The following is a 24,834-nucleotide window of genomic DNA, read 5'->3' as shown; positions in this document are numbered from 1 at the left end:
AATCCACAACCATGTCTGGGCTTCTCGTAACACAGCTTTTCCAGCTTGTTTTTAGTAAAGGCACAGCATAACGAAACACGCTCGCGGCCAAACCGCACCCCCATCAACTTCGTCCGCCTCCAGTAAATACGGGAAGACCGTTCCCCGTTTGCGTTTCATAATATTGATCATGGAGTCGAGCTTTACATCAGTACTTGCATCGCCCAACCATAGTGGTTAGATATAATTAAAGTCTGGATGACGACGTCTAAAGTGAAGCACCACCACCATCTTTCCCTCACTGAATGAAACCGTGTCTCCGGTGTCAGTGGTTAAAAGCATTTCCACCATGGAGAATCGGTGTCGACTGAAGGGACATACTGCGGTTTCTCAAAAAAGTGATGCACCACGTCTTTGCTCGAAATGGCACTCAGGGGTACGATACTGCAGCAGAGGCGCCGACACATCGCCTACAGGGCGATGCTGCACTACGTCTGCGTACACATACACCGCTTGAAAATTGCGGTTCACCTCTGTCGTGAAATTGTACACGGCTTTCGTGCGGATAGTCACTCGCCGGAAGTCCCGAAAAAAAAAGTAGTACGGACATGGCAGACATCTTGTAGAGATGATAACAGAATAAATGCAGTGATTAGAGCACAAGAATAGGCTCAATTGTTATTTCTTGTGTGAGAGATGACAACACATGGTGGCAGCGTCGAGAACTGACCTAAACGCCGTGAGTACTGACTCTGTTCACCCAAAATAAAAATAAAAACCCTCGTTCAAAGCACCGGACACGTTTGATTTTTCTAAACCATCATTCTGGCCTGAGTGGAAGCAAAGATTTATGCGCTACCACGTCGCATCAAAACTGAACAAAGAAGAAGACATTCAGATAAATACTCTGATTTACGTCATGGGCATTGAGGCTGAACGTATCTTAGGTTCATTTAGACTTAGTGAAGATGATAGCAAGAAGTTTGACGTCATACTGGCTAAGTTTGATGAATACTTCGTCCCAAAGAAAAACGTGATACATGAAAGAGCAAGATTTCATGCAAGAAGTCAGAAAACAGATGAGACTATCGAGACCTACGTTCGTGCGATTTATGAGTTAGCGGAAACAGCAGACTTCCCGAACAAAGAGGAAGCAATTCGAGACAGATTAGTACTGGGAGTACTTGATTGAGAGCTGTCTGAGAAGCTACAAATGCAAGCAGATCTCACTCTTGAGAAAGCCGTAACACAGGCACGACAGTCGGAGACTGTGAAGGGTCAGATTTCCGAGCAACGCCAGACTACCATTGATGCAGTACACTCTGATAGAACCAGTGGTCACAGAGGTGGTAGGCATGATAACAGTCAACGTGGTACAGGAAGAAGACTCCCACGAGCCGGCGGCACTGGCCATAGAGGTTGTCATAGCCAACCACAAGGCAGCGCACGCGGCGGCAGAGGAGGAAAAGGAAGAGGAGGCAGTACAGCCACAAAATCCTGTTGGAGATGTGGTCGCTCCCACAGAGAAACAGAAGTCTGTCCGGCAAAAGGAAAGCAGTGCAGGATCTGTAATAAAATGAATCATTTTGCATCAGTATGCAGAAGCGGGTACTCATCAGTGAGTGAAGTACAAGATGAAGATGGAGTTGAACACTTTGTTGGCGGGCTAGGCGACAAGTCATCGTGCATAACACGTACTGAGCCACCGTGGACGGCAACCCTCAACATTGTGGGAGGTCAAGTGAAGTTTAAGATTGACACTGGAGTAGACGTCTCCGTGATCTCTACGTCGCAGTTTCAGAAACTGTCACCACGTCCACAGCTGCAGAAGACCAACTCCATTCTACGCAGCCCAGGCGGCGCAATGCAGTGCGAAGGACAATTTGTCACCTCCACTACTATTCATAACCAGTCGTAATCCGTCTCTTCGTTGTGAATATGAACAGCGACAAACTACTCAGCAGAGAAGCTGCACACAGGATGGGTTTCGTACAGAGGATTGAAGCAGTCGACAAGCCTTTTGGGGAACTCGATGACTTACTGATGAACTGTCCTCCCGTCAAGATTATCTTGGATGAAAACGCCAAGCTGTACAGCTTGCACACAGCACGCAGAATTCCACTCCCACTCATTGAAAAGACCAAGAAAGAACTCAATAGAATGAAGACGCTGGGAATAATTGAGGAAGTGACAGAGCCTACCGACTGGTGTAGCCCAATGGTTCCGGTCCTTAAGAAGTCCGGCGATGTCCGCATTTGCACGGATTTGAAGAAACTCAATGCAGCTGTGAAAAGAGAAAGGTACATCTTGCCAACACTGGAGGATATTGTCCACAAACTGTCAGGGTCAACCGTATTCACAAAACTGGATTGTACTTCTGGGTTCTGGCAGATCCCACTCGACCCTGAGTCAGCCAAGCTCACCACCTTCATAACCCCGTGTGAAAGGTACTTCTACAAGAGGTTACTATTTGGCATATCATCGGCACCCGAGATATTCCAGCGAACGATGGAAATGATCCTCAGGGACGAGAAAAGCGTCATATGTTATTTCGATGACATCCTCATTCACAGCCCTGATGATCAAGCTCATGAGAAGGACCTCGAGAGCGTCTTGAAGAATCTGACTGATGCTCACATGAAGCTGAACCGCCAGAAATGTGAGTTCAGGCAGAGGGAGATTGAATTTCTGGGTCATCTCATCACCAAGGACGGAATCTCACCAGATCCAGCCAAAGTTGAAGCCATTATCAACATGCCTGACCCAAGCAACGTGGCTGAGCTTCAAAGAGCCATTTGGCATGATCAATTACCTTGGTCGCTACGTCAAGAACCTGTCTGTCATCATGTGCCCACTCACAGAACTCCTCGAGAAAGATAGATGTTGGGCCTGGGACGCTCCACAGAAGAAGGCATTGCGCACAGTCAAAGAACTCCTCACAACTGCCCCCACTTTGGTCTTCTATGACCGCAACAAGCCGACGAGAGTGAGCTGTGACGCAAGTTCGTTCGGCCTTGGAGCGGTACTCCTCCAAGAACATGATGGCGACCAGAAGCCAGTGGCATATTGTTCGAGGACACTGAACTCTACAGAGAAGCGATACGCGCAAATAGAGAAAGAGTTGCTAGCTGGTGTTTGGGCATGCGAGCGTTTCCAACGGTATCTGATGGGCCTGGATCGATTCACTTTAGAGACAGACCATAAGCCCCTCCTACCTCTCATCAACTCAAGACATCTTCATGACACACCGCTGCGGTGTCAGCGCATGCTCATGCGACTTCTGAGATTCAACGTCATTGCTGAGTATGTACCAGGCAAACAACTGGTAGTTGCAGATGCACTATCGAGGAGTCCACAGCCAGGTGAAGGGCCAGAGAGTGATGATGACGTTACACAGTTGATGGAAGACATTGACGCATACATGCATGGACATGACATGGAAGTGGGCGGCATCTGACAAGCGCCTCATGCAGATCGAAGAAGAAACCAAGAAAGATAGTGTCATGCAAGCAGCACTTCACTACACGCGTGTAGGTTGGCCAGAACATGCATCTGATGTTGATCCAAGTCTGTGTGACCTGTATGCAGTACGCAACGAGCTGAGCGAACATCGTGGATTCCTCACACGTGGAAGCCGAATCGTCATTCCACACAGTCTACGAGAAGACATCCTGGCAAGGATTCACGACGGACACCTCGGAATCACCAAGTGCCGGGAACGTGCGAATTGTTCAGTCTGGTTCCCGCTCATCAACGAGCGCATCAAGCAGTTGGTCTCTACATGCAAGTTTTGCCAGGAAAGACAACCAACTCAACACAAAGAACCGCTGATCACCACCGAACTGTCACAGAGAGCATTCCAGAAATGTGCGGCAGATCTCTTTGACTTCAAGGGAGGCAACTACCTAGTCCTGATAGACTACTATTCGAGGTACATTGAGATAGCTTACCTCAGAAAGATCACTTCGGCAGAGGTGATTGGACGGATGAAGAACATTTTTGCGCACCAGGGAATACCTGAAGTCCTACTCACAGACAACGGCAAGCAGTTCGTTTCTTCTGAGTTCCAGAAATTCACTGAATCATGGAACTTCAAGCATGAGACATCAAGTCCATACTTCGCATCTGGAAACGGCGAGGCCGAGCGAGCGGTCCAGTCAGCAAAGCGGATCCTCTCTCAACCTGATCCCCTCCTAGCTCTGTTGATCTACAGAGATACACCTATCGCAGCAACTGGTGTCAGTCCTGCAGAACTGGCATCTGGAAGGAAACTAAGGACAACCCTTCCCACTCTCCCCATCAACCTTGACCCCCTGAGTCATGACAGATCTCTCGTCGCAGCCAGAGATGAAGCAGCCAAGGAAAGCTACAAACGTTGCTTTGATCGTCACCATGGAGCACGTCCACTAGAAGAACTTCGCCCCGGTGATACAGTCCTCCAGAAGCTCGACAACGAGAAGATTTGGGGAAATCCAGCCATCGTGCAAGAACAGTATGCACCACGGTCCTATGTAGTACAGACTCCAAGTGGCAAGTACCGGAGGAACCGAAGACACCTCAGGCCGTTCAAACAGCCTGAAACTCCCCCACCCTACCCCAACCCAGTCCAAACAATCCCGCCCATATGCACTACCCAAAACCCTGTATCCATTGACAAGATGAAAGATGATCATCCGTGCAGAGGGCCAACTCCAACTAGCCAAGGTTCATCCTCAACGGAGCCTCAGCGAGCAGCATGCAGAGGGCCGACTACAACCAGAGCAGGCTCATACTTAACCGAGCCTCAGCAAGTCCAGGCATCACGCCCAGTCTCCAGCCAGGGTCCTGTCCCAGCATCCCCAGGCAGCTCGTCGACCAAGGGTGCCGTGCCGCATTCTGAGGGCAGTGCATGCAGTCCAGGAACCACCTCCAGTGGACCACGACCGGGACAACCATCAGGACGACCGCCAGAGGGCAACAGCAGTCCGGAAGCTCAAGTACGGACGTCTCACAGTGGCCGTACCATCGTCACACCAGCCCGCTACAGAGACTAAAAGGGCTGAACTTTGAAAGCAAAAAAAAAAAAAAAAAAAAAATGTTGCTTTATCACTGTATCCTCCCATCCTCGGTTATCAATACGAACTCTAAACAAATAATTACGCAAGCCATTTCGAGCAGCTTGATTTGTCAATCTCAAAGGAGGGAGATGTCGTGAAATTGTACACGGCTTTTGTGCGGATAGTCACTCGCCGGAAGTCCCGAAAAAAAAGTAGTACGGACATGGCAGACATCTTGTAGAGATGATAACAGAATAAATGCAGTGATTAGAGCACAAGAATAGGCTCAATTGTTATTTCTAGTGTGAGAGATGACAACACAACCTCCATCATCCTGTTACTGGTGTACGTGCGTTTACCCCACAGCACCTTGTTTTCCAAACGCAACAGGTCTTATAACTATGAACTCTGAAAAAATGCGGTGTCTTCTTCCCGTAATTCGACCATCGCTTTTTCAGTGATATGGTCGTAATAAAGAACAACCGTATCTTTACCGCCACCCTCTGCATGGCATTATTAATGGTATCAGTAAAATGAGCTGTGGAGTCGTACTGCCTCGCCGGTAAGGGAGTGTTAATGTTATCCGCGTCTTTCGCGGATCGAAACTTACCCAGTATTTATAGTCTGGAATATTATAGAAGTTAGCGGTAAACAAGATTTCACTCAGTCCCACTTTGTAGTCTTTGTTTAGCTCAGTGGGATGTGGTGTATATATATATATATATATATATATATATATATATAAAGAATGACTGGCATGATTCTCTGGGTAATGTTGCATGGAACTGTTTGTTAGGAAGCATGGTGTGTAAGGAGGAGAAGAAGAGGTCATGTTCAAGGGAACACGGATAGACGGGTTAGGCAAAAGATGACCCAAACAGCAGATGAGCAATGCGACCCACAGCTGCTGCTGCTGGTCTCCCTGTTTCTCCATAGAATACCATCGAGTCAAATTAAATAAATATACTCTGACCACAAAAATAAGGACCATCTGACACACGAACATGATATTGACATGATGCAAACGTGTGTACATCCGTCGCCACCACCGTTCAGCGGGCGTTTTTTCTTCTTTGGGTGCTTTGCTTCTCTTTTCTTTTCTTGTTATTCTTCGTAAGTTATAATGCTGGTATCACTCCTGTCATTTTTTCCTTTTCCTTGCATCGTCCCACCTCTTTGATAGGATGCCGGTGTACAGAGTGCCATCCGTCATCCACTGACACCCCATCTTGTATTTCCACTTTCTCTATTCCTTCTGCATAAATGGTCCCTTCCAAGCCTTTCCCTCCCTCATCACGAAGCACATAAGTCATGTCACGTGACTCAAGTAAAATATTTCGTCCATCCAACCGGTAAGGTTCCCCACACAAAGCTTGACTCCGTTCTTTTTTTTTTTTTGTCGTGTTGATGGTATCTCTGGTAAAACGTCAGCCACACATCCTCTTCGTTAGGCCTCGTCATCTCCACTGAAGCGCACCTAATACCTCGATTGTATAATCGGTTATAGGCATGCACAAGCTGATCCGACACCGAAAGGTAGGGCATAGTCCGCTTATGCGCAAAATACTGCCGTTTTGGTTTTTGAGGTGCGATTAAAACGACGATGCGGGAGAGAGCATCTCAGCATCTCACTGGTTTACGAATATATAGGCGTTTTTAACGAGTCAGCCGCGAATTTTGGCCAAACAGAGCAAACCAATAGGCCCAGTTTGCATCAGTTCAACATGGTACCATACTGTATATGACAAGAAACATATTTTTATGCTCATCGCCAAAAAAGCAGAGGCAGTTCGCGATTTCTCACGAATTACCCAGTCGGGACCTGCCCAAGCTGATTGGCTTCAACTTGTTTTCTTGGAAGGCTTTACTGAAGAAAGTTTATTCTATTGTGTTTTAGAAACGTAAGTTCATAAGAGCCACAACGTCAAAGAGAATTCCAAACAAATTACAACTTGTGTAACACCTTTTTAGAAGGCCAAAATTTTTACTTTTGGTTCACCAAAACTGGCTGGGCTGGTGCATTTCAATAAAGTTGACATAATTGACTGGGTAATGCAAATACAAAGAATTGTTAAAAAGAAAATACAAAAAAAACCCAAAAAACAAAAACAAAAACAAACCAACCCAAAACGGGGAAGAATTTTGAAGAAACTGCGACTTGCCCCATGTCGCGATTAGCCCCAGTGTCCCCTATATATGTTTTTTTTATATAGTTTTGTGATGGTGTCGCGATTAGCCCCGGTGTCCCCAATATATTGTTTCGATATAGTTTTGTGACGGTGTAGCGATTAGCCCCGGTGTCCCCAATATATTGTTTTTATATAGTTTTGTGATGGTGTAGCGATTAGCCCCGGTGTCCCCAATATATTGTTTTTATATAGTTTTGTGATGGTGTAGCGATTAGCCCCGGTGTCCCCTATATATTGTTTTTATATAGTTTTGTGATGGTGTAGCGATTAGCCCCGGTGTCCCCTATATATTGTTTTTATATAGTTTTGTGATGGTGTAGCGATTAGCCCCGGTGTCCCCTATATATTGTTTTTATATAGTTTTGTGATGGTGTAGCGATTAGCCCCGGTGTCCACTATATATATTTTTTTTTTATATAGTTTTGTGATGGTGTAGCGATTAGCCCCGGTGTCCCCTATATATTGTTTTTATATAGTTTTGTGATGGTGTCGCGATTAGCCCCGGTGTCCACTATATATATATTTTTTTTATAGTTTTGTGATGGTGTCGCGATTAGCCCCGGTGTCCCCTATATATTGTTTTTATATAGTTTTGTGATGGTGTAGCGATTAGTCCCAGTGTCCCTTATATATTGTTTTTATATAGTTTTGTGATGGTGTCGTGATTAGCCTCGGTGTCCCCTATATATATTTTTTTTATATAGTTTTGTGATGGTGTAGCGATTAGCCCCGGTGTCCCCTATATATTGTTTTTATATAGTTTTGTGATGGTGTACCGATTAGCCCCGGTGTCCCCTATATATTGTTTTTATATAGTTTTGTGATGGTGTACCGATTAGCCCCGGTGTCCCCTATATATTGTTTTTATATAGTTTTGTAATGGTGTCGCGATTAGCCCCGGTGTCCTCTATACATTTTTTTTTTTATATAGTTTTGTGATGGTGTCGCGATTAGCCCCGGTGTCCCCTATATATACTTTTTATATAGTTTTGTGATGGTGTCGCGATTAGCCCCGGTGTCCCCAATATATTGTTTTTATATAGTTTTGTGATGGTGTAGCGATTAGCCCCGGTGTCCCGTATATATTGTTTTTATATAGTTTTGTGATGGTGTCGCGATTAGCCCCGGTGTCCCCAATATATTGTTTTTATATAGTTTAGTGATGGTGTAGCGATCAGCCCCGGTGTCCCGTATATATTGTTTTTATATAGTTTTGTGATGGTGTAGCGATTAGCCCCGGTGTCCCCTATATATATATTTTTTTATATAGTTTTGTGATGGTGTCGCGATTAGCCCCGGTGTCCCCTATATATTGTTTTTATATAGTTTTGTGATGGTGTCACGATTAGCCCCGGTGTCCCCTATATACATTTTTTTATATAGTTTTGTGATGGTGTCGCGATTAGCCCCGGTGTCCCCTATATATACTTTTTATATAGTTTTGTGATGGTGTCGCGATTAGCCCCGGTGTCCCTTATATAATTTTTTTTATATAGTTTTGTGATGGTGTAGCGATTAGCCCTGGTGTCCCCTATATATATATATATATTTTTTTTTTTTATATAGTTTTTTGATGGTGTCGCGATTAGCCCCGGTGTCCCCTTTATATGTTAATGTTTATAGTTTTGTGATGGTTTTGCTTGTATTTTTGTTGATAGATATTTGAGGTAATTCTAACACGAAAAATAGTACTTTAAAACATGGCACAGTTACACGAATAAAAGAGGAACTTCTGCTTGCCCAGACAACTGGTGACAGTGCGAACACTGAAAGGAGACGACTACGTGATGACGATCAACCATTCTGATGATTTCATAGCTCTGTTGACGTCATTCATTCGTGGACTACGTATGAGGTCACGTTTTGCTGTCGTCACCGAGGATACAATCCAGTCAGGTAGAGGAACTCTTTCTCTCTCTCTCTCATACCTGCACATTTCATGCAGTGGATGACTGCATAAGCAAGTAACCATATACAAAAATGTACATAGTCCTGAATGAAATCTCAGTACAAGGAATGCTGTCTTCCGTTTCTAGCTGACACAGGTATCCTGGTAATTATTACTATGTTTACTATGTATCACTAAAATTATAGTGAAATTTATTATCAATAGCAACAAAAAATACCAGGCTTCTGGCACATACCATTGCACATCTGCCAGTTATTTTCAAAAGTAACTTCAAGACAGCGGAACAGTGTATACAAGGCATACTGCTGTCAACATAAATTGTGTTAGTCACACCACATTGATGAGTGATAAGAAACTCTAGGGAGAGCTGGACAATACAAGGTCTTCTGAGAAGAAGCCCCCCTTAGTCAAGTGTTTCGGCCCTCAACTCCTTACACTCGAAGGGGACCGGGCCGCACCCAGCTCATGACTCCTGGATGCCTTTGTTTGCCGCCTTGTTTTTCCTGGTCCTCAGCAGATTCGAACCCGCGCCTCCAGGGTGGTCGCCACTTCAGGACTGAGTAACCTTTCTGGCAAACGTTTTATCCACTGAGCCATTGTAAGCTTAGTTTGACCAGATACAGTTGGAACCCTTTTCTGCTTTTTCCATTGCATTGAGAGCCCGTGTCTTCTCTCTGCTTGAAATCGACAGCTTTTTCAAGAGGCTGTAGGCAGATGCGCATTGCAAACCCTCTTGCACCAATTTCTTGGCGAGGACTTTGATGATAATACATCAAACAAACAAACAAAAGATAAAATGGATGATGATATTCAACACTAACTTGTGTTAAAATATTTTGATTAGTTAAAAGTTGTTCTTTTCTGGGAAAGGTCATGAATACATGAAACCTAAATAATCAAGCCCAACAGCATTTTGAAAGATTATAACCTTACCACGTTTGATGACCATACATGCTTTAAATTCCGAAAAAAGCAAATATAAAGTTTCTCTCTCTGTCTCGGTATCTGTCTCTTTCTCTGACTCTCTCTCTCTCTCCCTCCCTCTCTCTCTCTCGCATAAACATAAACAAAGACATAAGGATGATTGCACGCACATACACATTCACATGAACACGCATGCACCCTCTCCATCCCCGTCACATTATCTCTATCTTTTTCACATACAGAGACACACAGACACAGACAGACACACACGCGCGCGCAAGCACGCACGCACACATTGATGTTCGTCTAAAATCACAGTATGTGGATAGACGTTAGACTGAAGAACACACACACACTTATGCGGCCATGTAAGCACGTACGCACGCACACACACACACACACACACACACACATACATCTGAGTCAGGATGATCGCATTGACTCACATCGTTGACAGACTTGTGGTTGATGGTAATAGGCTAATAATATAATGATGATGATATGCTATGACAGTGTTCTGGTAATGATAATAACAGTAGGAAGGAAATAAAGCTCACAGCAAGGTAAAAAGGAAAAATGAATAAGAATATAAGAATGTCCGATTTTTTAAAAAAATTTTAAAAAATTTTGTTTGTTTTTTGTTGTAGATAAATCATCTTTTCCAAGCTCACCAGTGTTGTCTGTAATATGATAACAATATATAAAATGATATAATATTAAGAAGGACAAGGTAAAGCACATGGGTGGAGGAGGAGGAAGTACAAAAAAGCATTGAGTGGGGGAAGTGGGAGGTGGGGGGAGACAAAATACACAATTATTTTTTTGTAATTACGTCACTTTCAGGCAGTGGGAAGAGTAGCACAGTCCTGTGCGGTGACCTGTTGACCATGAACCAGCCGTACTCCCAGACCATCCAAGATTCGCTGTTAAACGGTGCGTGCAGCAGAACTGGTGGCACATGTGAAGTACCGCGGGAAAAGCTCTACTTCTTGGCCACCACAGAACAACCGACTGGAGAAATGCTGGTTAGTGTATTCAGTTATCTTACTGTGCTGGTTAGTGTATTCAGTTATCTTACTGTGCTTGTTAGTGTACTCAGTTATCTTACTGCGCTGGTTAGTATCCTCAGTTGTTTTTTTTCTTCCCCTGTGCTGGTTGATATCCCCAGTTATCTCCCTGTCCTGTTTAGTTTACTCAGGTATCTCCCTGTGCTGGTTAGTTCACCCAGTAATCCCCCTGTGCTGGTTAATTTTCTCAGTTATCTCCCTGTGCTGGTTAGTTTACTCAGGTATCTCCCTGTGCAGGTTAGTTCACCCAGTAATCCCCCTGTGCTGGTTAGTTTACTCATGTATCTCCCTGTGATGGTTAGTTTACCCAGTTATCTCCCTGTGCTGGTTAGTGTACCAGTTATCTCCCTGTGCTGGTTAGTGTACCAGTCATCTCCATATGCTGGTTAGTTTACTCAGGTATCTCCCTGTGCTGGTTAGTGTACCAGTTATCTCCCTGTGCTGGTTAGTGTACCAGTTATCTCCCTGTGCTGGTTAGTGTACCAGTTATCTCTATATGCTGGTTAGTTTACTCAGGTATCTCCCTGTGCTGGTTAGTTTACCCAGTTATCTCCCTGTGCTGGTTAGTGTACCAGTTATCTCCCTGTGCTGGTTAGTTTACTCAGGTATCGCCCTGTGCTGGTTAGTTTACTCAGGTATCTCCCTGTGCTGGTTAGTTTACCCAGTTATCTCCCTGTGCTGGTTAGTGTACCAGTTATCTCCCTGTGCTGGTTAGTGTACCAGTTATCTCCCTGTGCTGGTTAGTGTACCAGTTATCTCTATATGCTGGTTAGTTTACTCAGGTATCTCCCTGTGCTGGTTAGTTTACCCAGTTATCTCCCTATGCTGGTTAGTGTACCAGTTATCTCCCTGTGCTGGTTAGTGTGCCAGTTATCTCCATATGCTGGTTAGTTTACCCAGTCATCTCCCTGTGCTGGTTAGTTTACCCAGTTATCTCCCTGTGCTAGTAAGTTTACTCAGTTATCTGCCTGTGCTGATTAGTGTCATCAGTTATCTGTTTGTACTGAGGATAAGCCCTCTGGTGGCGGAGCAGGACGATTCATGAGCGACACAGTATGGACCTTGCAATGAAGAAATAAACAGTATCATGTTGATAATTTATCGCTCCCACCTTTGAAATCGTTAGCTGTTACCTTGACTATGAATCTCTGTAATGGAACATGGCGTATTCATCATATCCAACACTGATAGTTATAAGACCAGTTCTTTGTGTGACCTCATCCAGATAACCAAGATGGTATTGGTGATTTCCTTTCAGCCTTTTTGTCACCCATCTTTCCCTTTATGGATGGTCTCATCATGGAACCAGAGGAGTGCAATTTGCTCAAATGTGTTGAAAATGGCGACTGTGTTGAGTGTGATATCTGTACGATTTGGTTAGTTTCATTGACTGAATGTTTTATGTTTAATTTATTAGGACGGAGATCTCTGGTTGGTGTATAGTCATCAAAGAAAAGCTCTTAAATATCCAGCTTTTAAGTTCGCAGACTTTGTTGTGTGTTAATAGTTCTCATATGGCTTTTTGGTCAAATGTGCGTTGAGCAATAAGTCGTCAGTAGGTATTTGACAAGCTAAAAGGGGATATTCTTAACCGTCGATGTGATCTGAGTGATCTGAAGGTGCATGTCTTCAAGAAAATGCTTCAGTTGCTCTTGCATCGAGGGTTTTATTTCATTCTGAAGCTTGGTATGCTCAGAGAGACAAGGAACGTTCAGCTATCACGTACGTTTTGTGCTGTCATCATCGCAACAATCACAAAATTATGACCGTCATTTGAAGAAAGTAACGTCAGGTATTCCAGCACGTCTGCATTGCATGTTCCTACCGTGTCAGCACTAGAACTTGAAATTGCAGTTCAGGAAAGGCCGTGAAGACAGCACAGAAAGAACAGAAAATGGAACAATATCTTAAAGTTATCTCAATCTTGTTGTCAAGAACAACATAGCTGCATAAAGAAACTCTAAAAGAGAAAACAGTAAACGCAGCAAACACAAAGAAATCGGTTCACTGTTTGGTACATACACTCTCTCTCTCTCTCTCTCTCTAAAGGAGTGAACAGTTAAAAATCTCAGCCACTCTCTTTGGGGACAGGACTCCATTTAGCGATATCTTTTGTAAGGTCAAGATTGGCCAACTGTCAGGAAATCTTTTTTGCTCCGGCGACTTTTTTAAAGAAGCCCCGAACCACTGACAGTGGCCTCAGAGAAACTGTGCATACTAAGACCTCTTAAGTCTATAAGCTTGCGGGTTTTACCACTCAATGAAATCAATTAATTGAGTTCTGCTAAATGTTTTGTACAGCCGTGGATTTTGAGGAATGAAATAATAGGTATGATACTGATTTTCTGAAAAATGCACATAAAAATCAAAATTCACACATGTGCATCAGATGTTCTAAATTCTTCAAACATTCTTTTATACGCTACAGTACCTCGTGTACCGGTGCGACCATTCCCTCACTGGGAGTTAACAAAAGCTGAAGTCAACATATGTACTTTTGACACAACAAAAGGAGAATGACCGCATATGATAGCAGCGTCTGTCAGAATTGAAATAGATGAAAATTTTGATAATAATTTAAGTTGTACACTTATGATTCGGTTCTGGATGATAGCATCTGGTTCTGTGATTCCTAGCCTTAAAACATAAAAATCATAAGAAAATATTGTTCAGGAAAGGGACATTCAATTTTTACAGCTGAGTTGGTTGCAATTTTTATGGCTCTGAAATAGCTTGTTCAAATACCAATGACGATTTTTTAAAATTCTCAGTCAGTCTTAAAACTCTCTCTCTCTCTCTCTCTCGACTGCCAACCGTCGTGGGGTGCGGACGCATCCGAGCAGCGCTCCGCTCTGCGTGATCTCTGAGTTAACTGTTCAGTGTGTTGTGTTGTTACTGGCTGGGAAAAAAGGGTAGGAAAATGCCTATTACTGCAGAGGCGCATCGAGCATGCATTGGAAATTTCTACCCAACGTTGAAGAAGATTTTCGGCAGAGGAAGGACTTCGTTTCTACACAGACAAAAGAAAGATAAAAGAAAGGTACGTGCTGACTGGAGTGTTTGTTTGACACTGACAGTATTATACTGCTTGGCTATTATCCTGCTCCCTATCTGCATGGACGTAGAGATGAATCCTGGTCCCGAAAGCAACACAAACTGGAAACATGAAATGCACGCTGCTATGGATAGACGTTTTGTCCAGATATTAGAGGAACTACGATTACATTCCGCAAGTCTGTGTGAGAAAATGGAAACCATCTTCGGGAACCTCCAAAGAAATATATCACAGTTGATGTCAGAGGTATCGACCCTACAAAATGTCGTTTATGAACACAGCAACGAGATACATGCTATGCAGGAAGACAAGGTCAATGTTCATCAACGGTTGGACAGAATGGAGAAAGAAATGAACACACTGGAGATGAACTCAAAAGAAAACAACCTGAAGTTTCTAGGTGTTCGTGAAACCGGTCTGGAAAGCAACAGAAAAAGTGCGGAAATAGCTGTTGACATTTTGAATCGTTCATCGTCCTCCAGTTCATGGCGTCTGTCAGACATTGAGAAGGCGTATCGCGTCGGCAGCTACAGACAGTACTCCTCACAGCCACGCCCATTAATCGTTCGATTCCGCAGCTGGACAGACAAGATGGACATTCTGAGCAACAACTACTTAAGAAATCTCCTCAGAAGAGAGAACATCCGAATCGCCGCGGACCTCACAACACGTCAGAGAGAGGAGATACACCACCGTCAGCAGGGAAAGATTGCATATTTCAAGAAAGGAAGACTGTATGTCCAAGACAAGCATTCACATCTGTACACTGATGACTTGGACGACCGACCCGAACAGCAGAACAGAGAAGAAAATGGGGGCACAGACCGACATCGCCCATTCAACGCAAAACATGCGAATTTTCATAACCAGCGAACAGCATCTGGTACCAGATATGGGGACCACCGAAGAAACAGGGGATCGAGTACATACAGGAAGCAGGAGACTGACAACAGGCAGCAAGGTGACTCCGAAGAGAACAGATCCAGTGCACACAGTTACCACGCTCCCTCTCAACACATCCACCACCAGAGCCAGCGACACAGCCAAGTGGAGTCAGCACCCTCCTCCAGATGGCAGGAAGAGAACGATATGTACCAGCAAGACAGCTTTGAGAACGATCCCACTGCACAACTCGACTACAATGCTGGTAGGGAAGCTTTTCAATATCAGCACACACCCTATGTTCCTATGTACAACTACGAGGAATTCCAAAGCCAAACAGCAAGATATCGTCCCGCTGACGACTGGTTTCAACAGGCTCATGGTGATATGTGGAACAGCTGGAACCATGTCCATCACAGCCAGCACTTGGACATTTCAAACAATGCCCATGCTTCCAGTCAGAGGAATGAGCGCAACTTTTTAAGCCCCAGAGATAAAGCCTATTCCCCAAGAGTGGTTCCTGGGACGAGATCATACAGTGAAGTGATACAGTCTGTCCGCTCTTCTTCAAGACATCAAGAAAACAGACTGACGCAAGAAGCTGCAAACAGGAAAGACTCCCCGCGTCAGTCACCCTCAACAAACAACGCAAACAACGCAAACAGACCGAACGAGTGTATGGAAGGTGATACTCGACACGACACACACCAGCTCACTGCTGCGAACAACAGGACAGACAACAAAATCAACGGAGCCGACCAACTGGAAAAGGACAACTCCTGCCATGACGACGACCAGCCTGACCTTGGCAGTGTCAGATCGGATGTCCCTCTGGTTCCCCCCACTGTTCCCCAGCCCTCTACCGAAGAGAAAGCGTCGACTTGTGACCCAGCTGTCACCACGTCCGACAGCCACAGCATTGAAGATGCACGCAGTGACACTGTATGCAGACAGGATGCCATTGATGCCATCAACACCACTGCAGACAGAGCCACTGAGAGAGGTAGAGACAGTGCAGTAGAGTCTGGTGATCGGGTTGACAGGGACAGCAGTGTGATGAATGCTATGGACGTTCAACAGCAGCAAGATGACCTGGCTGATGACGCGGATGATGAAGGGCTTCCACCCAACATCCCTGCCACCCCGAAGGACGACGCGACCCGTGCTGACCATGGAGACGGCCCCTCAACGCAAAGCAGCGTGACCTCCGACACCAATGTCAACACGCTATGTAATGCCGGGGATTCCCCTTCCCTTGGCTGCACGGAGAAATCGCCCCGTGTGACTCCCGTGCAAAATGAACGGCAGAGGCGCCGTGGCAGCTTGACAGGCGAGAAAAGACTGGTGATCACACGATCACAATCCGTGTCACTTGAAAGACAGTCTTCCCTCCCCAACAGCTGGATAAGAAACAACAAACAGAACAAACGCGCTAGTCCCCGAAAAGTTACCACCTCGAAAGAAAAAGGTAAAAAATGATGGTATGGCCCTGACCCTAACACTGGCATTTCAAAAGACTCCCAGTTTTCAATGATTTCATATAACGTTGAAGGAATAGTGTCTAAACTGAAAGACACCAGTTTCGTCTCCTTTATTTCAAAGTTTAACTTCATTTGTCTGTTAGAAACATTCGTAGAGTCCTTCACATGTTCGTTATTCCCATCACATACATGTTACGTTGCTCCAGCGATAAAGCTCTCACATCAGGGGAGGAGGAGTGGGGGTGTCATTGTACTAGTAAACAATGAGTATGTACCTTTCCTTAAACAATTTCCAACAAAATACGATAATATAATTGTTCTTCAAGCAGAAAAAGAACTTTTTGGAACAGAGTCTAGTGTTTTTATTGTTAGTATTTACATAAATCCTCTCAACAGTCCATTTTACGAGACAAGTGAGGCAGACAATGGGATTTCTATACTAGAACAATGTCTACTTGACATTATTGAAAACCACGAGGATGCTTCCTTCATTTTGTGTGGAGACTTTAATGCCAGGACTGGTAACAAATTCCCAGAACAGTTTAGTGCTGACTTTTCCTCAGACGACACACACGATGGTTTTCAGTTTGACTTTGACGATGGCCACGAATCGATTCCTGACCGTTGTTCACAAGATACAGTGATCAATGACTATGGCCAAAAGTTACTCTGCTTGTGCTCTAATTTTGATCTGTACATTTTGAATGGTGTTTGTGACGGAGACACAAATGGGGTTTTCACTTATACGTCTCCCTCTGGTAGTAGTGTCACTGATTATTTTATTTTCTCCACTTCATTAAGCTATTTATCCCACAGAATGCTTGTAGAAGAAATGATAGACTCTAAGCATATGCCTGTATCATGTCTTATAAAGTGTAATAGACAAAAGTATAAAGGAGGAACAGATGCATTTATTTCTAGGTTCATTTGGTCTGATGACAAACGTGACGAATTCGTTTATTGTATCAATTTACCGGAAAATATTGCTTCTCTTGAACAAGCCAAACACCTGATTGATGAAAACATCAATAAAGCAGTCGACTTGTTTTCAGTTACTCTAAAATCCGCCGCTTCTTGCATGCTTGTAAAAAGAGGATGTGCTAGAGCCATAAAAGGCAATATTTGGTTCGACTCAGAATGCCATGAACGTCGGAAGGGCACAAGGAAAGCTCTCCGTGAATTTAGACGTGAACAGAGAGCCGATCCCACTGCAGATGGGCATGCGTATTTTGAGTCCAGAAAGTCTTACAGAAAGCTATTGGCTAATAAAGAAAGAGCGTACAAAGCAAAATGTAGAGCTGAACTTGAAGGGAATATTAATGATTCCAAACAGTTTTGGAAAAATATCAAACAATTTTCTAAGAAAAGTAAACAGACTGGAAACATCTCAGATGATGAATGGTTACAACACTTTAAAGAGGTTTTTGGTGTGAATGACAATGATACGATAAATGACGATTTCACTGGCTTTGAACCTGGGAATGGGACTGAAGAAAGTGACAATCAGGACGATGTCCTACTGAACAGTGATATAACTGAACAAGAAATACTCGATTCCATCCGTCATCTAAGAAACAATAAAGCAGCCGGCCCAGATGGCATTATACCCGAACTTTTTAAACACTCAAGTGAGCTAATTGTTCCTTTTCTTTTGAAACTGTTTAATAGCATATTTTCTTCGGGTCAGTACCCAGTAGCTTGGACTGAATCGATTATTCAACCCTTGCACAAGAAAGGCGATTTACACAAGCCAGACAATTACAGGGGCATTTCACTTTTGAACATATGTGGAAAGCTGTACAGCCATATTATTAACAAGAGAATATCAAAATGGGTTGAAAGTAAGGACATATTAGGTGATATACAAGCCGGATTTCGAAAAGATCATTCAACAATTGACCATATTTTTACGCTGTTCTCAATGGTACAGAAATATTTGCTTAAAAATAGAAAATTATTTGTAGCTTTCATTGACTTTCGTAAGGCTTTCGATTTTATTTCACATGGAAAACTGTGGCCCGTACTGCGGAAGTCTGGCTTAAAAGGGAAAATATTAAAAACCATTCCAAGTATGTATAAAACCGTTAAAGCTCGAGTACGTTGGGGGGGGTAGGGTAACCGAAGCTTTCCTTTGTCAAAAAGGTTTAAAACAAGGGGAGGTTACAAGTCCTTTACTTTTCTCTCTGTTTATAAATGCTCTTGCCACGGACATAATCGAGAAAGGACGCCATGGCATACAACTGAATCCTGATATGATTGAACTGTTTATTTTACTTTTTGCGGACGATATAGTGCTTTTGTCTGATACAGTTACTGGTCTGCAGAACCAATTGAATGTGCTGGCAATGAAGGCTTCCGAGTTAGATTTACACGTTAACCTTGATAAATCCAAAATAATTATTTTTAGAAATGGTGGATACATTGCTCGGAAGGAAACCTGGACATACGAAGGTCACGACATCAAAATCGTCAATTCCTATAAGTACTTAGGTTTGTTTTTCAGCACTAGATTATCTTTTTCGAAGGCTCTGGATGACATAGCAATGAAAGCACGGAAAGGTGTAATAGAAATATTTAGAACGTTATGGAGACTTGACGATTTCTCTGTTAGTATTTTCTTTAAATTATTTGATTCACAAATAAAACCAAGTCTGTTATATGGCTCTGAAATCTGGGGATTAATGCAAATTTCACCAATAGAAAAAGTGCACATGTTTGCTTTAAAAAAAACTTCTTAATGTGAGTCCAAGATCACCAAATGACATGGTGTAGGCGAGACAGGTCGTTACCCTCTGTATGTATATTCCTTCTTGTCATGTATAAAGTACTGGATCAGACTTACAAGAATGGATGAAAATAGACTTCCTCGTAAATCTTATAAAATGCTTCTATCGCTATGTGATCAAGACAAAGAGTGCTGGGCATCTCAGGTACGAAACACTTTGTATAAATTTGGATTCGGCTTTGTTTGGGAAAATCAAGGTGTAGAAAATGCAAGAGGATTCTTGAATGATTTCAAACAAAGACTGATCGATTGCCATAGTCAAAACTGGCACGAACATCTTCACAGCAGCAGCAGGTTCAGCGTTTATCGAAATTTCAAATCATCCATATCACTGGAATCTTACTTTACAGCAGTTAAAAATAAACACATAAGAGATGTGCTTATAAGGTTTAGAATAGGAGCCTCGGATATCCGTACACACAAGATGAGATTTGCTTTCGTCAGTCCAAACGACCTGAAATGTCCACTATGTAACGCTGGTATTGAAGACGAGATACACACTTTATTTTACTGTAAATCTCTTAACGATCTGCGACATAAATATATTCCATGTTGGTACACGAAACATCCCTCTGACAAAAGTTTAGAATTTATAATGCATGACACAAAAATCCTTCATGATCTAGGTCGCTTTATTTATCACTCTAATAAACGTCGTGCTGCTTTATTATGATAATGGGCACAACCTGAGTTCTGTTCTGTTATACATTTAAAACAACGAACGTACATGTTTAAGCGGACTTGCTCACGATGGAAGGCATTTACCTTTTTGAATTTTCGATTCATGTGTTTGCATGCCCGGTTTTATAAAATCGAGTCTGCGCGCGCGCGTGTGTGTGTGTGTGTGGGGGGGGGGAGGGGGAGATGTGGGAAGGGGTCTGGAGGTGTGGGATGGGGGGTGTGTGTGTGCTCAACATTGTAATGGGTCAGAAGGCCTTCTACAATAAAACAGTTCTGAGTTCTGAGTTCTCTCTCTCTCTCTCTATTCTTAGAAAACCCATAGAAGATTTGTTATTTGAAATAAGTATTTGCTACATTCCCTATATGTGAAAGGCGCTAATGATGAATTTTGTTGGATACCATCCCATACTGGATTTCTTTATAACGACCAAGCACATAGATCAACAAAAAGGAGAGCAAAGAATTATACAGATAGTATAAACATATATTGCCCATTGTCATACAAAGAAATGATTAAGATACGAGAAAGATGCTTTTAAAATGTTTCCAACTTTAAAACCTCGTCAGTGGACTCTTTGGCCCGATTCGCAGACAAGTTTTGAATTCAGTTAATTTTCAGACTGTTGTCTAATTCATTATGGACTAAACATTGCCCTAATATCAAATTGCATTTGTTTAAATGATGTGACATTTAAGCATGTAGTTTTTGACTGTGAATTCATGAAGCCTTACCTGCATGAAAATGCGTCATCACAAGTCACTGGGAACGGTAATGTTTTTTTTACTTATTACATTTATTATCAGTTGTTTCTCTCTGAAATAAACGACTTCTCTTTTACGAAGTCCATCATTTAATTTTCTTTAATTGTGCTTAGATATTCATTTGAAATATTTACATTTGAATCCACCATCCTGTAACCCGGTTTTCCCCAACTCACCATTCACCTCTCCTCTCCTACCTTTTGATTTAACGATAACATTCAAATGTGAAAATTAATACTTAACAGAACGTCTACAATAACCAGTATGTGTGACGGGACATTAAACAGCATTCCCACTCCTTCTCACACACACCCTCCCGAAACCTGGAGGGGGTCAGGCTGGTGTTCTCCTGACCCACTTCCGGGAGGGTCACTACCTTGTCGTGGTCGGGAGGCTTAGTGGCCAGTGATCGAGCGAGCTATGTCGGCGGGGGCATCAGTGCTTCTTGGGGTTTGGTGCTCTGATCCCAGGTCTTAATTGACAGCCTACATAGCCATCGTAGCTGTCAGGGCTGAATAAGTGGTGGTTTTGTACTGATGCCCCTGATAAGGCTTCCCATGCCGAACAGGTCGTGAGTGAGGCCCATACTAAACGTGACCCACTGTCCCTTTCGCTGTTCTCTATTCTTCTTTTTACTGCCTCTTTTCTGTCCTCAGCTCCCCATCAAGCCTTCTTTTCCACATTCTTTTTTTCTCTGCGGCCTTCTTTAGGCCCGCCGTGTTTGCCGTGCGGCGCGACCTGTGATGGAGGGGAATGAGATCCTGGGGATTGAGAGAGCACGCTGCTCTCAACACATCCCTTTGGCTCGGACCTCTCCTAAGACAGGCAGCACACATTGGCCCGTGTGTGTCAGTCGGCTACCCCTTCGTGGGGCTGGGTCAAGACTGGCAGTTTAGAGGCTGACGAAGGTAACCCCCTTAGTGCTCGGTTCTCTGTCCCCGGGAGCTGGGCATGATCGGGAGGAGGGGGGGGGAACACGTTGGAGCTAGACTGTTGGTCGTATATCCCTCCCGAAACCTGGAAGGGGTCAAGCTGGTGTTCCCTTGACCCTGGCCCCTAAGTTGGACCCCATGGTGGGTGGGTAAGGGAGGGATGAATTTACATTTTTTTCAACATGACTTCCAAAAAATCACACACCCCTAACTCGGGGGTAAAAGACGAAGACAGGGAACGGACGACTCAGACTCCGATTCGGAGGTCGTTGAGAGCTCTGGATTTTGGCCATCATGGCTGGTGATGGAGGGCGCTGATGACGACAAGCCGTTGTCGGCTCTCAGCCCCTTCGCTATCCAGAAGGGCTTTCAGTGTCTGGCAGGATCGCTGAAGTCCATCAAGAGGCTGAGGAGCGGAGCATTTTTAGTTCAGACGGAGTCCAAAAGGCAGACACAGCTCCTTCTCAAGGCGACCACTTTCGTGGATAGGGCGGTGAAGGTTTCCCCTCACAAAGGTCTCAACTGCTCAAAGGGGGTCATCAGATGCCCGGAGTTGAAAGGTGTGTCTGAGGCCGAGATCAAGAGCGAGCTGTCCTCTCAGGGAGTGACCGACGTGTACAGGGTGACGGTGAGGAAGGGGTCGGACAGAGTCCCGACCAACACTTTCTTCCTCACCTTCTGCTGCCCGGATGTCCCCAAGACATTCGGGTCGGATACCTCATGGTCAGTGTAAGCTTGTATGTGCCGTCCCCTCTGAGATGCTTTAAATGTCAGAAATTCGGACACGTCAGAGACCGATGTAAGGAGGAAGAGGCGTGTGGCACCTGTTCGAAGGCGGCGCACCAGGGCGATTGCGTCAATCCAGCCCGGAGTGCGAACTGTGGAGGTGGCCACCCGTCCTCATCGAAAGACTGCCCCGCCTGGAAAAAAGAGAAACAAATCCAGAAGGTCAAGACCGAAAAAAAGATATCCTTCTTTGAGGCAAAGAAACAGGTGGAGGCCGCGTCGCCTAAGGCGTCGTATGCCTCTGTCGTCAGACCCAGGATGGTGGACGTCGCGGTCCAGACGCCGTCCACAGGAACGCAGACGGACGACTTAACCGCCTCGTCGGAACTGTTGGCCTTGGGTGGAGGCGCCGTGTCCACCCCTGCCCATCCTGTGCGGCAGTCCTCAGGGGCTGCTGGGCGGGAGCGGAAAACCTCGGGCGGAGGCACGTTGTCCTCCTCCCGCCCCACCCCACCCCCCGGCACCCCTCGCCCCGCTTCTCGTATGCCTGGCCCTCGGGCTGGCGGAAGTGGCCGGAAACCCCCCGTACCTCCAAAACTCAAGGAGGGGAGGGTTGCGGCCTCGGCGGGATCGGGAGGGGCCGAGGTGGTGGATATTCTGACTCGGTCGGAATCCGAAAAAATAATTTCGAAAAATAAATACTCCATCCTGGCGGACCTTGAGCCACCGCAAGCAGAGGAGCAGGGGGTAGCGATGGAATAGGCTGCTGCTTTATTTTTTTAACCTTTTTAATGGCAGTGATCCACTGGAACATCCGGGGGTTCCACGCCAATTTTCAGTAACTCCAGCTGCTTTGTCGTGCTTTGAAACCTTCAGTGCTGGCGCTGCAGGAGACTCTGCAAAGAGATGGCAAGGTTTTATCTCTCTCCGGTTTTAACTCCGTTTTTAAACCCGCTCAACCGAAGCAAGAGGGATTGACGGGAGGTGTCGCTCTTTTTATTCGCAAGTCCCTTTTATACAGTACAGTTCTTTTAAGCACCCCTTTACAGGCGGTGGCAGTGAGAGTCACGCTTGAGAAAACCATCACTGTCTGCTCTCTCTACCTTCCTCCTTCCGTCCGTGTTCTGAGGCAGGACCTCATGAACCTGGTCGACCAGCTCCCACGTCCGTTTTTACTGTTGGGCGACTTCAATGGACACTCCCCGCTCTGGGGAAGTGAGATGACATCAGCCCGAGGTCTTCTCTTAGAAAACCTTCTTTCTGACATGGACTTGTGCTGTCTTAACGACAAGTCTCCCACTTACCTGCATCTGTCCTCTGGAAAGCTCTCGTGTTTAGATCTGTCGGTCTGCGATCCATCGTTGGTCCTGGACTACGAGTGGAAAGTGCACGACGATCTGCACGGGAGTGACCACTTTCCTGTCGTCCTCCGCCCCACAGATGGAGAAGGTGACTCTCTGCCTGACCGCCTGTACTACGACAAAGCAGACTGGAGTTTTTTTACCACCAAGATAGGAGCGGAGCTGCAGGAAGAAACAGTATTGAAAAGCAAGGACCCTGCTGACGCTCTGACTCGGATCGTTTTAGATTGCGCCAAAGCGGCAGTCCCATCGTCTACCTCCAAGCCTCAGGTCCCTAGAACGCCCTGGTTCAACGCGGAATGTCGGGAGGCCCGCAAGTCTCGGAAGAGAGCGCAGCGACGCGTCTTTCGGAGACCGGAGACCGATAGCGTTCGAACCCATCAACAGCTGAGGGTGAAAGCCAGGTATGTTTTTAAAAAGAGCCAGAGGAAGTCATGGAGAGATTTCTGCTCTTCCTTAACCTCCAACACACCCAAGAAGAAAGTGTGGAGGGTTTTAAAAAGAATTAAGGGCAAAAACGTATGCCCGACCTTTCATCATCTTAAACTTTCAGACGCTCTGGTCACAGAGAAGAAAGCAGTTGCCAATTTGCTTGCCTCCGCAATAGAACAGAACTCGAGATCTGCTAACAAATCTGCTCGGTTTCTTAAAACCAAAAACCTGTCAGAAAAAACACCATGTAACTTCTTTTCCAACAACACAGAGAATTACAACCTTCCTTTCACAATGAACGAACTTAAATCTGCCCTTCAGACCTGTACGGATTACTGTCCAGCACCTTCCCCAAACCTGTCTGGACACCCTGCTTAAAGTTTATAACCACATCTGGGTCACAGGCTTCTGTCCACCCTCCTGGCGGAAAGCCCTCATAATCCCACTGCCGAAACCGGGAAAAGACCCCTCGAACCCCTCCAACTACCGCCCAATTGCACTGACCAGCTGCATCTGCAAACTGATGGAGAAGATGGTCAAACGTAGACTGATGTGGAAACTAGAGACCGACGGCCTTCTGGCGAAAGAACAGTGCGGTTTCCACAAGCATCGCTCTACCATTGACCATCTGGT

General features: G+C 44.9%; 1 protein-coding gene across 5 annotated transcripts in view; it reads left to right on the top strand.

The window, feature by feature from the left end:
* LOC143289055 (unconventional myosin-VIIa-like) overlaps window positions 1-24,834 on the top strand; it is a 226,551-nt gene that overhangs the window by 83,704 nt on the left and 118,013 nt on the right. For all 5 annotated transcript variants that reach the window (XM_076597869.1, XM_076597871.1, XM_076597870.1 and 2 more), the window contains 2 exons: window positions 8,949-9,100; window positions 10,881-11,062. In XM_076597869.1, the coding sequence (XP_076453984.1) occupies window positions 8,949-9,100; window positions 10,881-11,062 (334 nt within the window). The remainder of the gene's footprint in view (window positions 1-8,948; window positions 9,101-10,880; window positions 11,063-24,834) is intronic.

Source organism: Babylonia areolata, chromosome 13 (genome assembly GCF_041734735.1).
Source record: "Babylonia areolata isolate BAREFJ2019XMU chromosome 13, ASM4173473v1, whole genome shotgun sequence".
NCBI classification, from domain to species: domain Eukaryota; kingdom Metazoa; phylum Mollusca; class Gastropoda; order Neogastropoda; family Buccinidae; genus Babylonia; species Babylonia areolata.
This window is presented reverse-complemented; position numbering and strand designations above follow the sequence as displayed.